At 39.0% G+C, this 16145-nt stretch overlaps 1 protein-coding gene across 1 annotated transcript in view; it reads right to left on the reverse strand.

Moving 5' to 3' along the window:
- The window catches only part of LOC135213632 (thioredoxin-related transmembrane protein 1-like), a 108568-nt gene extending 102435 nt beyond the window's left edge, over window positions 1-6133 (reverse strand). The window contains exon 1 of the mRNA XM_064247662.1: window positions 5889-6133. Coding sequence (XP_064103732.1) covers window positions 5889-6034 — 146 coding nt within the window. The 5' untranslated portion in view covers window positions 6035-6133. The remainder of the gene's footprint in view (window positions 1-5888) is intronic.
- Window positions 6134-16145: the final 10012 nt, after the last annotated feature.

Raw genomic sequence — 16145 nt, forward strand, 5'->3', positions numbered from 1 at the left:
TATGCCGAACCAAAGATCCAGTACTTCCCTGCACAAGATAGCCCAGCAGATCGATGGCGATGAAATCCAAAAAAATCAAGCAGGAGGAACTGCAAACGTTGTTTACATTCCAGCGACAGAAAAATTATGAATTAGAAAAAACGGGTATTTTTTTTTTTGGTTCCTATTCCCGCACCCAGCAGCGGGGGGGTTAGATCACCTGAAATGACCGCCGCGTGTGCGCGAATTCGAATTTCTGTCGGACGACGGAGTATAGCTATGTTATATATTGACAGGTAAGTTGAATGTATAAAAACTCTAATTGCTCGTTAGTATGAGTATCCAAAAAAGAAAAAACTTTTTAAAAGAACGTATCTAATTACATGCTTTACTGACTCCCTAAAGTAGGAAGTCAGTATATTTCCTCAATCAATTCTAACACTTATTACACGTATTAATGAATAAATATTAATATTTCCCTTTCATTGCCAAACTAGGTTGAGTGTCCTTACCGAAAATTTCAGGTAGTTACACGTCATAAATATATTCTTCGAAATTTTGTTCCGAAGCCAAAATTCATTAAAAACGTTAATAAAAAGCCGTATCCGAACCAAAGACCCAGAGTACTTCCCTCAAAAGACGCCCAGCCCAAGGAAAATCGATGGCGATGAAAAACGAAAATCAAGTCAGGAGGTAGCAACAACATATGTTGACACTACCGCTACAGAGAAAATTCTGGTTCTAGAACAGGAATGATTTCCTATTCTGCCACCCAGCGGCGGGGGGTAGAATCACCTGACCTACCTGCAGCGTGTGCCGCGAAATTCGAATTTCTGTCGGACGTCAGAGACATAAGCTAAGTATATATCTGCCGGGGAAGTTGCATGTACAAAAACAAAAAATAAAAAAGAAAGATCCCACCAGTCAGCAAGAGCTCACAAACACACGTCTTCATCGAAAGACCGCCGAAGGCAAAGTAGTGTTTACATCGGGCAGGCTGGCCTACGCCTGCCACACGATAGTTACCGCCTGACCATCGTGTTCAAGAATTCAACGGCCGTAATTCCAGCTATGCCGAAAGTAATTCCTTATGTAAAGGACCGAGGGTTTGTATTTCGTGTAGGAACAAATATCTTTTGAGGGAGCGAGAACGGACCATGACCACCAGTTTGAATGCTTCCATTGAAATTCATGTAATATTATTGGACCGGACCAGGACTGGAGTGAGAGCAGAGTGTGATAGGACCTGTAGTATAAATCAAGCTTAAGGAATGCAGTAGTTTATACTTAACAAATTAATAATAAGAGCCTTGTCCTAACTATGCCAGACACTTCACAAAATATGTTTTACACTGTTTTTAATGACCAAGCCTATAGGTTCAGTCTTGTGTATGCTACATGGAAAACCTTTCAATACTTCAACTCTAGAACCATTACCAAAAAGACTACCTAAGCTGGACTAGTGCCATTGAAACATTATTGTGATAGTGAAACAATACGCTAGGGTAAACAATCGCACTGAGTCCATCTTACTAGTGAATAAAGCAAAATTTTGTTGCCCATATTAGTGAAAGTATATGAGAAGTCATATTCCAGGGGCCATGTTTTGAAATGAAATGCATTTTTACCTTGTAATCAGTGGTTTTATCCTTATTGCCATCACAACTGAAACTCCACAGTGCTTGTTTGTAATTATACACATTTTTTTCTTAATTCACTCCAAAATACACTTGATATATGTATGAGTTTGTTCACAGAGAAGCCATGGCAGGAACAATTTTTCGGTCTTATTGTACAGGGTGTCCATTAAGTCATGGTAACATTAAAAGTACTTATTGCTCAAAAACCATATTACATAGAGTAATGAAGTTTTTCGTAGAATGAAGTGCTCTGAATGTAAAACATTCTACAAAAAGAGCATTACTCTATGATATATGGTTTCTGAGCAATAAATACTTGTAATGTTATTGGGACTTTATGACAGTGTGTGTACATCTGGCTGCCATAAGCACCGGTGAGTAGACGAGATTAATGAATTGTTTATGACAAAAATTTATATCTTTTTATAGCACTTTTTATTGATTTAAGTCTATATTACTATTTTGACTTTTTATTTTAAATAATTGTACCTATGCCTGAAATAAATATAACCTTAAATGTTTGCATTCTAGGAATGGCAAAATTTCATTGTTGCCAGCTTAGTGGCGCTTCACACATACGCCAATGCATTTACAAACTGTTTCCATGAATTCTAGTTGTCATAGTAATGCAATAATGATAAAATTGCTCTAATATTTATGTATTTATATATATACTACACATAGATGCACTAATTTCACTTATTTCCATGGTTTTTTGTAAGTCTTATACCCAGTTTGGAGGGTAAACACACCAACTGGCAACACTGATAAGAAAAATAGTAAATTCGAACAACATCGTAGCTACTGCACACAGCAACACTATTGACATTTGTGTCAAGAGTGTAGTTACTTTTTCAACAATGAATATTTTCAAATTAATCAGCATGAATGTGTAATAGATGTAATTCATAACCTTACACTGATGTTTAACTACTTATTTCTTCCTGCCGAAAAATCACGAGTTTCCTTGGACTCAGAGTGCAAATGATGTCATTGTTTACAATTGTTGTGAAGAAAGTGTCCCTACGTCAATGGGTACGAGTGTTGAGTGGATTTAGCAAGGAAATGGGAAGTTTGTTTTCTATACATAGGGTGGTATAAGTAAACATTTCGAAAACGTCATGGTGGCAAGTTTGCACTGCTCATGGCTAGACTTTCATTAACCTCTGTTTAATCTTAAATTATGAAATTATTTTGTATTTTGGGAGAAAATACTTACTTCAAGAGGAAAGCAGAGGTCTCGAGGTGTTGCTTCCATGACCGATGACTCATGACTAGTGTCCATCTCCGGTGTCAGGACGTGTTAAAATACTTTTTCTGGAAGGTGGGTCAATGAGCGGGCAAGATGGCTGCAGCTAGTCCACTCGGTTGTTTACCCTATGCCATGTAGGGTAAAGAACCAAGTGGACTGGCCAACTCACCGACAACGGAGGTTTTGGCCACCCTCCGAAAAAGTACTTTAACACGTCCTGACACCGATGGCCATTAGTCACGATTTGTTGGTGGTGATAACAGGAGCTCAAGACCTCAACTCTCCTTTGGGAGTTAAGTATTTTCTCCAAAGTTAGAAATTAAGGCCATATTTTAAGATTTGAACAGAAGGGTGGCCAACGCAGTGCCCACAACCCCAAAACGCTTTCGAAGTTTTTACTTACAACTCCAAATATTTCAAAGATTGACGCCATCTAGATGTTTGCGGTGTCGCTTGTGTCAACAAACTTCCCATTTCCTGTGCTAAATCCACACACCACTTCTACCCATAGACGCTGGGGCACTTACATCACAACAATCGTAACCCCGACCTCTAAACAGCACTTATTCGTACTTATTCAAGGGGACTATGGCATTCTTTGAGGCATTTTGCGCTCTTCACTTGTTTATCAGTGTTGTCAATTGGTATGTGTTTACCCTCCAAACTGGGTATAAGACTTACACAAAACCAGGAAAACAAGTGAAATTAGCGTATCTATTTGTAGTAAATATACGTATTACAGCAATTTTATCATTACTGCATTACTATGACAACTAGAATTCATGGAAACAGTTTGTACATGCATCGGCATATGTGTGAAGCTCCACTAGATTGGCAACAATGAGTCATTTTTCCTCGCGTCGTCTGTTCGGAAGTATAATACATCCAAAATATTTTTAATTTTTCGGAGTTAACTTGGTTGCAAAAAAGGAATAGACATGAATTAAATAAACATTTTGAAGAAAGTTAAACTAAATGAGTAAACAATTAAGGGAATAAAGCTTCGCACCTCGTAATCAGTGTTGTCGTCTGCTGCTCGTAACTGTGTTTGCAGAGTGGGTGCTTAGGAACCAGGAATAGCAATGTGGTTCAAGTGCAACTTGGAGTGAATTAAGACCAAAATGTGTATAATTACAATCAAATAAGCACTGCGGAGTTTCAGTTGTGATGGCAGTAAGGATAAAACCACCAATTACAAAGTAAAAATGAATTCAGTTCAAACCATGACCCTAGGGAATAAAAAAAAGTCTCATAATTTCACTATATAATATAGGCAACAAAATGTTGTTTTATTGTGCTGATTACAACTGCAATCTTGAGTAAGATCGATAAACGTTACATATATACGCTAACATTGTTCAAATGAGTGCTGGGAAGGCTGGGGAAGATGGTGGATTGTCTGTGGTTAGACCGGCCAGCCACATGATTGCCGCCATATTGGATTTCAAAACTGCCCTGAAAACATATTTTACGAAGAGCTCACATGCTTATTTTAGTTTGTATGGGGCTTCCATATATCACATGTTGACAAAACTTCAATCTTTTCAATGGTAAGCTTAAAGTTGTAATTGTATTCTTGTTTCACCAATTAAATATCCAGCGCGATGACGATGGATTGTCCGCGGTTGTTTACCCTATATGACTAGTGAAACTAGACCAGGCAGCAGCAGTAACAAATCCATGCCTGTTTATTTAACTTCATCTATCCTATGCCATGTATATTGACTACTTGTGAAACTAGACCTGGCAGCAGCAGTGACAAATCCTTGCCTGTTTATTTAACTTCATCTTTAAATGTGGCCTTAGCTACATTATGCTATCAAGAGTCAGCATGTACGGCTGCCTAAATAGCCTAAGCATCCTAGTCTATTTAGTAGCCTATGCTATGTGATAATATACTAAGCCTATCACGTATAAAAATCAGCTTCCACTGGATGTTACAGACTATAGTACTCTGTTTTTTTCCGTCTGTCCATCCGCCTGTGGTGTTTGCGCATGGTAACACTGCGTCCCGGGGCTTTAGATAAATAATATCTGATTTCAAATATTAACGGTGTAATTTGCATATACTAAATTATTAAACCACTTTTCAGTTGCAAATGTACACCAAGGTATCCTTTTATTTACCTAAAACTTATACATAGCATAACCATCTAAAGCCCGGTACGCAGTGTTACCATGCGCGACCACCACAGGCGGATGGACAGATGGAAAAAAACAAGAGTATAGGTACATAGCAAACTAATTTGTTCGTCATAGGCAAGTTTCTCAGAAAACAGATCTTTCACATTCATATGCTAATTGATCTCAGATCCCCTTTTCCTGCCGAGAGCAACAAGATTTACTGAACAGCAGCAGCACTACTTAGGCTACTAGCTACTATATGCAGTAAATGTGGCTCGCTGTCAAATGTGTCTGTTCCAGAGGCCCTTTATTCCTCGCACCACTGTATTGTGGAACAGCCTCCCATCGAATGTCTTGCAGTTGAACTTAGAAGTTCAAGCAAAAATGCAATGCTTTAGCCTACCTAGGTACTACAAGGTACTACTACCTACCCTAATACTAGGGGCTAGGTATTCTCCTTGCACTTTAATACAATTTTAATTTAGGTAGTAGCCTATTTATTTCTTTCAAGAAATGGGATCTTTTTCATTATTTCCCTTTAATGCCTCTTACTTCTTCCTCATGAAAACTAGGCTGGCAGCCTCTAGCTAGCTAGTAAAATACTAGGTACTAGGCTACACTTTGGAGCATCAACAAAATCTCGACCACAGGTTGACCTCTCTCGCTTAGAATGGGCCATAATTACGATCGAAGAATCGATCCAGGGCACCCCGCCCAGCAATGTGCCGGAAATGCAAGAGGTCAATTACACGGAAAATGACGTTCAGACAGACAGACACACACACAGCACACAGACACGAGACAGGACAAACGGAAGGAGGTCTTTCTCCCCATCCGCCCAAGACAGACCACATCGGCAGCGGTAGACAAACGGCGATATCTGGGCAACTTACAACTTCACCATCCATTCTCCCTCCAGCATCTGGTACCAGTTGTCTTCATTGAGTTCTATGACGGCCGCCTTGCCCGAAATCTGGTAAATACATTGTAAAAGAACTAAAAAGAAGAGGACAGCAGTTCTTCGCCTGTCAACCGCCATCTTCGGTGGTGACGTCTATCCCAAACAACGACGTCGAGGCCTCTGATTGGTCGAAGCCGTCACGGCTGTGCCACGCGGGAGGTTCGAATGGCGTCCCTGCCTTTGGCCCTTCACGAAACCCAGTCACATCGATGAGGTATCCCTTCTGCGCCCTCTCGGAGCTCATGTCATCTCAGCAGCTGTTACTGATGACAGTGGCACGCGATACTTAGTCATGCAAAGCATCGGGGTTCCGTTTTTTGGCGTAAATGAGTCACTGCCTCCTTGTGTTCTGACCACGCCCGGGAAAATTAGGTAGACCTCTTGCTGTTAAATTGATTATATCGATACTTCTGCTGCTCAGTTTTACATAAATTGGCACAGTGGGATATTTCTGCTTGTATATATAGAGCAATTCAATACAAAGAATATCACAGAAACCAAAATGAAAGACTATTTTAAAATACGAGAAGGCAAAGCGGAACGAAAGAGAGAGAGAGATGCGAGGAGAGAGAGAGGCGAGAGGAGGAGACGAGAGAGAGAGAGAGAGAGAGAGGAGAGAGAGAGAGAGAGAGTCTGAGCACGTTTAAGGTTTTAGTGACTATGAATTGGACACTATCTTGAATCCTGACAATTAATTTAGCAACGTATAAACATACGCATTGTCACAATCGCAATTAACTAAAATCAATTGAATGACGACAAGGTAACACAAATGAAGCGTGGTTTGCAACCAGACAAACACTTGATGCTACTGTGCCTATTTTTATGGCACTGACGTAACATTTGGACAACTTCACCTCGCAGCGCAACTCTTGCCAGCCAACCATCTGATGCTTGTTTTTTTTTTTCTTTTTTTATAATCGATATTCTCTGGCCGTGTACGTGCTTGCAGCTATCATTGGTGCTGTTATAATTAATGAGGAATAAGTGCAGAATTCTTTAATTTTTTTTCAGTAAACAACAAAATGTTGATTGTGATGCAATATGCACATTTTAACTATACAAAATAAATTGTTAGATAGGAATTTGCGTGTTGCTTAAAATTTATTAGCATAATATGCCAACGATTTATATTTCAAATAAAAATTCAAGCGCTAGAAACACCCACCAATGGAGGTCGTGTGAAACAAAGTAGAAAAGCACCAACGAAGAGACCAGGTTAAGTGTGGTTAAGCGTTTTTGTGTGGCTGGGGGCACGTGCCATCTTTGTTCAGCAGAGACTTTTTGTCAGCAGTCTGGAGTACAAAACATATTGCATTCTTGGACAAACTGCGACGTTATGTTTACGTTAATGGGCATTTTTCATTATCTTGCACGTGCAATGAATATCGGCCGAGAATCTGGTTTATAGAATCTATATCAAATTAATATAAACAGCATTAATTAAAAAAGAATATGGAATCTGCGTAGATAGGTCTCTCTCTCTCTCTCTCTCTCTCTCTCTCTCTCTCTCTCTCTCTCGTCTTTATTGAGCTAGACTCAGGCCGGAGCAACACCTAGCTTAGAAATGAACGCTCGTATAGACGCCTACAAAATCAAATAAGGAGAAAATACAACATCATTTGCTCGCATGTCCTCTTACTTAGGAACTGTTTCCCTTGTTGCATATAAGTCATCACAGAACAATTTTGACGGATATTTAGGCTAAAAACAGACAACCTCCAGGTATTGCAGTGATACAAATCCTTTGGGCAATTCTAACTCAATTTGCCTTATTGTATATATACATCCCGTAGTCAGATCTAGCATGATTGCTTTCAGTATATTTTAACAAATAATGACTTAAGTCCATACGAGGAAGGAGAACTACTGGTAAATTTACAGATAAATATCCCATATCTTCCCCACCCCCTTTAAGCGTATTGTATCACATCCCCACACTGTCTCTTAAACTGTGTGTGTGTGTGTGTGACAATTATGAATGCATTACAGTGGAATGTCGCTACATATTTTTCACTGTCGATACACTTGACATACTGAACGCCCTACACTTTTTGCGTTTTTCGGTTTGTTCTTTTTGTGTAAGCGTGTATGTGTGTGTGAGTAGTAGTAGCAGAAGTAGTAGTAGCAGTAGAGACTGTCCTCGGACCACTTCGAAATAAACTACTGTTCTTCGATACTGGGCGGTGTCATAGCCTTCGTGCCAGGGGGCAGGGTCTTCCACTATTATGGAATGCACTTCCTTGGCTCGGGGGTAACTGAAGCACATTTTTCTGCGGGTTCCCTCTTCCTCGTTTTTCAAGTTGCGTTTGGTAGGCCCAGTAGAATGTCGAGGATGCATGGTGGTTCAGCAAGTTACCTTATCCTTATAATTCCCTATAATTCTATTATCTATATTTAACCATGACTTCATTTTCAAAACCATCACTACTATCCATCCTGAAGTGTCTGCAAAGCTAGAGGCGTATTTGTCATTGCAAGGTGCGCTGCATGGCTTCTCCTAGTTGACCAAATTAATCTCGGAGATAATTTTATCTTTCCAGTTTTGATTGTACTTTTATATATCATTCCTGTTATTGTTTTGGTCAAATTCGGTAATATTCCTTTATGCTTTGTTTATATGTTATTAATGCTTCTTTCTGGCGTTAGTGCTTGAATGTTGCTGCTGTCAGTTTTGATATCCTCTTGTGTTCTGACACTCTTACTCTGATTTGCAACACATTTCAGACTTGGTTATTCCAGGGTTTAAGAAGCTCATTGTACTCAAGGGTAATGCCATTCCAAGGTCCACTGAAGTGGCTCTGTGTATTATCTCCGCATCTCATCGTCCACGTATGAGTGTGGATGTCATGATCATAGGTGGTTAAATCCTGTGGTAATACACACAGTTGGTTAGAGCCGGTTGTAGAATAATTAAATCTCTGTGTTTTTGCTAGTTACAGAAACCCAGATTCGGATGAATACTTTATGGTTGCTTGCTTACCCAAATGGCAACAGTTCAAGAAGACAACTCAAAGACATGTTTCATTTTGCTTGGTGATTACAATGCTCATCACAATGAATGGCTGAGCTCAGATGTCCACACTTTCTAGTTGTGAGCAGTTAATAAATGGACCCACACACCAATCTGGCAACCGTCTTGTCCTTGTATTCTCAAATATTACAGGGGTTATATCTGATGGCAATTAATGTGGAGATGAATTTTTTTTCTGGTGTCAGCTTTTCAAGAAAGGTAACTTGGAATTCCAGCCAAGTTGGTTTATGAAATCTGAATATTATTTAGTGTTAAAATGATTACCTAAAATCCCCACGTTTCGTTTTAGTACTGGATCTTTACTATCTGTTATCTATACCAGTGACATGTGGCAAGGTCTAGAGAACAAATTGATTTCATACTGATCATGCTACTCTTCCAATTGTTGTTCCTTCTCTGCACCTTAAATATGTGGTTATCAAGTGAGTGAATAGTGATTTGAAACGTATTCACAAGTTGAGTAGGATTTGCAGCATGAGGCTTAAATCTTTTAAAACTCAAGGTATGATAGTCGACCCAGAACACTTTTTCCCTTTGCATCTTGCTTTACATTCAAATGGTGTGGTTACAAATTCAGTGAATCTTAAGATTTTAGGTGTAACGTTTGATAAGAAGTTCTTTTGAGAAGCATATACATAGTACTGCTTCCCTGTTTCGCTGACCCTCATCTCAAACAGAGTTGTGTCGCGAAAAACTCGTGCACAGTTTTTCGTGACGTACTCCCGCCCGTCCACCTCCATTTTCCCGCCCTTTTCTGGAAAGCAAACCATTCATTGGTAGGCGAATTGCCACGTATAAAACGATCTGGCGGCACAAGTGGAATGGTTCCTTTATGATATTTTGATTTTATCGTTCCTCGCTTCATCCTCCCCATGGAAGAATGACTCAGTTGTTAAAGTAACATAAAATGTATACGAAAGGAGAAAATTCTCTTCCTTTTATAGAATCAAAATTACGTAAAATTCACTAGCCCGTCTGGAAATAAAAAGCGCCCGCCGCTCTCTATCACCCTCTTTCGACTCTAGAATCCTAACTTGCAATGAAGGGGAAGGGGGCTCCAGACCGGGGTTGTGTTGACAGTGAGGGGAAGTTGCGAGCGACGCCATATGACCATGAAGTCTTAAGTAATCGTTCCTTGTATCAGCCGTTGTTGGGCTAATTAACTGGAATCATTGCTGTCATTGTTTTACGAGCCTTCGGGAATGTGTCCCTTGTAGTGTGATGAAGTGTTATTCCAATTTAAGTGATTTTGTTTGCTTTTAGTGGCTGCGTGACCACGTCAAGGTTCATGCGGTATCGTTCAATTCATTGTTTAAGTGATTCAGATTCTAGTTTTGTTATAAAATTGTTAAAATCTTCAGTGTTTTCCATTCGAGTTATCCTTGTGTACGGGCTGGAACCTGTCTCTTAAGGTAGGGCTATCAAGCCTCCCTCCATCTGGCAAGAACGGTAGTCTGTTGTAGAACAATTAGCAACATTTTGTGATCAATCAAGATTAGGTTGAAAATTCTTAGCGTTGACTTCTTTCGGAAATAAAGTGAGTTCGTTAAGTTTCTTGCAAAAAATGTATTATAACGGCAAACATCCTCTGCACTTTTCCCCACCTGACCTAGCTGCTTTTGTTCGAACCAGAGATAGAGTACACAAAGATACTCAAGTCAGCAATCCAGTAGAGAAAACTGGCGGCTGGAATCAAAATTAAAAAGCATGACGTCATAAATCCCAACTAATGGGAACACGATTTTCCACATGATTGACGAATAGCGTCATTTGCTTACTTACTGTGTTCGGACGGTATATTTTGGCTGCGGCTTATGTAGCCAAACTTTTATTTTTGTGGATCACATTTTGAATTTACTGGAACATACCTGTTAAAAATGAATATTATAGTTGCAATTTATAAGAAATACGACTGCATTGTGTTTGTAGTGCTGCCCAGCATTCATGATATAAAGCGAAAATCTTGGATCCATGGAATTAAAAGAAAATCCTGGATCAAGATAAATCCCAGAATGCAAGGTGTAAAATTGAAAATTCTGAATACATGGTACCTATAAAGAGAAAATCTTGAACTCATGGTATGAAGAGAAAATCTTGGATGCATGCTATACAGAGAAAATCTTAAATGCATGGTTTTCACATTCGTGACATGGTCGTGACGTTTCATTGACGTCACTGCCTCGTCCTTGATGACGGCATTAGATTACAACCGCTTGGTGATTTTCGTGATACGTATACTCTGATGGGAAAAAATTCGAGTTGAATATCTTTGTGTACTTTGTTGCAAACAAGTGTAAAGTTTTCTAGTATGTATTAGGTTTAATACTACATACTCAGTTCGCTATGAGTTTCTATTTATACTACAAAAAGATGTTTGCTGAGTGTAGTTGTGGAGTTTTCTGATCTCCAAATGTTTAGGCAAGTAGCTAATTAATTTCTTCTGTCTGGTGACGTCTCCTGAACTCAGGTATGTATAGATTTTATTTTCTGTACCATTCCCTCATATTTATTTATTTACTCATCCCTTATCCCTGTAACTTGCTTCTCTCTACAGGCTGATTTCTCTTTGGAGTCCTCGTGAGTTCGTATTGTATTGATTCTGTCCATAAGGGGTTTCAGATGAAGACTTAAGAAAGAAGATTTTATTTTTTTCACCAAATAGTTTTAACTCCTTTTTACCCATTGACAAGACCATTTCCACCTTATTTATATATAGATAATTTTTGCCAAAACTAGACTATTTGATTGGTTTATAAAAATGGCGTCGCAAATGCCAGGATAATCGACGTCGAATACGTCAAAGAGTGCATAACTCTCTCAAGGCAAGAAAACAACAGTTAAATCCAATTCTGTGGGCAGATATTATACAAATAACAAAGAACCAGACAAATATAAACAGACAGACCCGTTGAAAACATAAATTAAGTCTGATGTCAACGGCTATGAGAGAGAAAGAGAGAGAGAGAGAGAGAATCTCATTCTCCCTTTCGCTCTACAGACCCAGTGACCTCCATTCCAATTTTTCCTAGACTAGTCACCATGCCGGATGAGGACCGCCGGAATGCATTTCGTAGCCGTAGAGGGTTTGAGAGGGAATGCCTTGAATATTGCAATGCAAATCAATGAAGAATCTATATTGAGCTTGGAGGTGGGGGAGGGGGGGGGGGGAGCAGCGGTGGCCCCTGCATTACGAGCAAGATCGCTTCTGCGTTTGGCATTTACAGTCGCGTGAAACTCATTGTTAGTTTTACGCGTCTGATGCATAGGCTGCATGAACCTTGACCTGAAATATTCTTTTTAACCTATATTTCATATACTCTTTTTTCCTTTATACAGATGTGGCCCCCGAGGGCATTTTAGTTCATCTTCTCGTTCTCAGAAAGTCTTTTTGTCAGGAGGTTGCCAGCTCTTTGCCCTATTCACCTGGTTGTAACCTACCGCAGTGTACTGGGTAACATGGTACCTATAATTCACTGTTTCGATTAGCAGAAGCACAATGATTTCCTTTTTCAGAAAATGGGCCTCCTAAGTCGTTTTTTTTCCATTGGGGCCGATCCAGTTGTCGCTAGTGAGGGTTGATTATATTGCTCGGGCTCATAGCCTTAAAAAAGATGGTCATATAAGAGATGGTCGAAACAGCAAATCCGACCCCAGGAACGTTACGTAATAAGACGAATCTCAGACCAAGTTACCTTCATTCTGGACACTGGCGTGTGGAGAAGCTCTAACGGGTCTGATGCTAATGAGTCTAAACTTGGAATTCGTTGCTCGTAGATTATCGCTTTTACAGGTAGAAAATGTCTATGGTTACACAAAAGGTCCTTTAAATATACTGTGTCAGAGCATATTTAAAGGACCTTGTTTACGCATGATTGTTATTGCTTAACTAACGAACGCCGTTCCTAGGGTCTTATAATGTTGTATTTAAGGTGTGGGTGAGAACAAGATCAAAACAAAGTTAAAGAGGCTGAACAGCTGTGAAGCGAGGAAGAAACGAAGGAAATGTTAATGGAAGGAAGCAGTGCAGTTTGCACAGCGCAAGGCGAACTGTAGGAGGAGACCGATGGGGCCTAGAACTCATTTCCTTATACAGGCCGAGCTCGACTGATTGATTGATTGTACGTTGTCTGGATTCATAACTACCAGCAACGCTGACACCGAAGTCCAGCCTCGAAGAAATCATGGGCATAGAGTGGGGCCCAACGCCCATGAAAGTGATAGACCTGCCAGTTAAAAACTGTATGCATCCATAAATTTACAGATGTCATCTATGTTTGTCCACGTTTGCTTGTTTGACTGATCTCTTTGAAACTGATAACAACCTACTGACAAATGTATGTAAATCAAAATTTTCTGCAGAGGTGGAACTTAAAGGAAAAGAGACTGAATTTTGGCGAGATTCTCGGGAATACAGACCATAATAATAATAAAAGGGTGCATGAACATAAACTATGAAGACACAAGAAATGATAGATTTCATTTTTTAATTGCCTTTGAAGATATAACACAGCACAAAAACAAGTTGAATATTGATAAAATAAAGTCTCAGTGAATCTATACCATAATAAAAGAAAATATTGTTGATTTAAGATGAAACTATTTTTAACATGGAAGAAAAAAAAAGTCTAAATTGTGGTGGAATTCTCAGTGAATATGAACGATAGTAGTCACAAAAAGGAACTAAATTTTGGCAGTAACTTCAAGAAGGATACGACACAACCAGACGCTATTCCATAATCTTAGTTATCAGAGCACCAAAGAAACTGATGGACAAAATTTTGAGAAATTGTCTATGAAAGACATCCAGGATCCAGAGGACAGGCAGTAAAAGTCACAAAAACTTCAAGACTTTAGTTATCAGGATTTGTGAGAAAGTAACTGACTTACTAGAGAAATTTCAGTTACACGTGGATTGGCCTTCAGAAAAATCCTTAGAACATGAAATTTTCATCACATCATGAAGATGATTCTGAAATGAGCATTTCTCACTCAGCGGCAGTTTGTCTGAGTAAATAACAGTATTTTATGAAGAAGTTAATGGTCAATATGAGGAATAAAATATACAAATCTGTAGATTCCCTTCCAGGTTATTTGTCGCCCTAATAAACATTGAAATTACTGGAACAAGACTGGACGGGAACTTATTCTTAGACAGACTTTTAATCTATTTTTTTTCATCATGTCGCATTTATTAAAGTAAGACCCCTTTCTCTCTAACCCCGCCCCCGCCCTCCCCGCTCCGCCACAACACACTACTGCCAAGCCACTTCCTTTACTGAGGCGATGGAGCGCATCCTGAAGCCCATTCTTCTTCAAGCTCTAACCTTTCAACATTGATTATTGGTCGGCGTGTTCTCAATAATGTAAGAATGGAGAAGGAAATGGTCTGAAGCCATTTATTGTTCCAGCTGATGAAACGAGTCATTCTAAATCTTGCAGAAATTTCGCCAAATTAATCTTCCCATAAAATATTTTAAAATGCACTAAACATACATGCATACATATATATGCATCAAACTACAAATGTCCTTTAATTTCCAATTCGCTCTACCTCGAATCCACGAGAGGACGAAATAATTATCAAATAAAGAATTCCCCTTCGGTTATCATATATGAAAATATATCAATCCCGAGGTAGAGCGAATTGGATATTAAAGGATATTTGTAGCTTAATGCATGTATATGAATCACGGTGATGTGGTAAAAATTCACACACACACACACACACACACACACACACACACACACACACACACACATATATATATATATATATATATATATATATATATATATATATATATACGGTGATAACATTCGAGCCAACAGTAGGTGCTTGACGGTGAGACTACCGGCCTCACGCCCTTCTCTGACCTAGCTAGGGCCGACCCCAAGTCGACTTACCATGAAGGATTTTGCAGTAAATGGGCCTCACCCAATTCCTGCTCGGCCGGGATCGATCCCCCTGCTGTGTAACTGTATGCATTGAAATGATAGGACAGCGTTTAGAGGCACCCAAACTCACAACTGAATAAAACAAATAAGAAAGTGGAGACTATGGAAATTAGACTTTATACATTGAGAAGAAAAAAACATGGGCAACGCACGATAAGAGACGATGATGAGAGAGAGAGAGAGAAAGAAAAGAAGTCTGCATTAAAGGACATGAAATATTCTAGACGGGATCTCATTTTCATGAGTGCCACTGTGCCACTCCAGAGAGAAAAGTGCCTATTCTCTGTCTCGCCAGTGCAGGGCAAGATGGGATTCAACGAAGCAGCGCTTTCTCTCTTTCTGAAAGGCAATAACGATAATACTATAGTAATGATAATAATGATGAACTTTATTCGTTTCATAATCACGTTGCTATAGAAAAGCAAATACAATAGACAGAATAGAAATAAAAGGACTATCAGTACCGTTTAAACGCTCACGCTCTTTATCTGTCTGTCTGTCTATTTAACACACGCACACAGATGAATGGTATCGTGCGTATGGAGGTTCAACACGTTGCTGCTGAGGTATTTGTGTCGGCATATGAAGCGGTTTTTGTTGTGGGAGTTTTCTGCATCGGCGGTTCATCCATGATTTAACAGATTGAGTGTGAATGTGTTAGTGACTGTTGCCTTTTATTCTCTTGGGAGTCATTCAATATAAGAGGAAACGGCTCCATATTAGAATAATACACACACACACACACACACACACATATCATATAAATATATATATATATATATATATATATATATATATATATATATGTATATATATATATATATATATATATCTACACACACACACGCACATATTATATATATATATATATATATATAATATATATATATATATATATATAATGTGTAGCCGTTGGTACAGTATCAATATTATTGATGCTATCATTAGTTGCTCCGTTCATATAATTACCAGAATTCAAACATCATTATTATTATCATTAATTGCAAGAGCCAAATTATATCTAAATTCCTATGCAGAGCATCAAATTTTGTTCAGTTTCAGCTTTGACCACATCAGGCTCTCTCTCTCTCTTACACTTACACACACACACATATACTTATATACTGTATATAAGTATTGGATAGCGTCACTGACTGTCCTGATTTCGTCCCCGTCCACTTGGACGGTGGTTCGATCCCA

This window comes from Macrobrachium nipponense, chromosome 43, assembly GCF_015104395.2.
Source record: "Macrobrachium nipponense isolate FS-2020 chromosome 43, ASM1510439v2, whole genome shotgun sequence".
Taxonomy (NCBI): Eukaryota; Metazoa; Arthropoda; class Malacostraca; order Decapoda; family Palaemonidae; genus Macrobrachium; species Macrobrachium nipponense.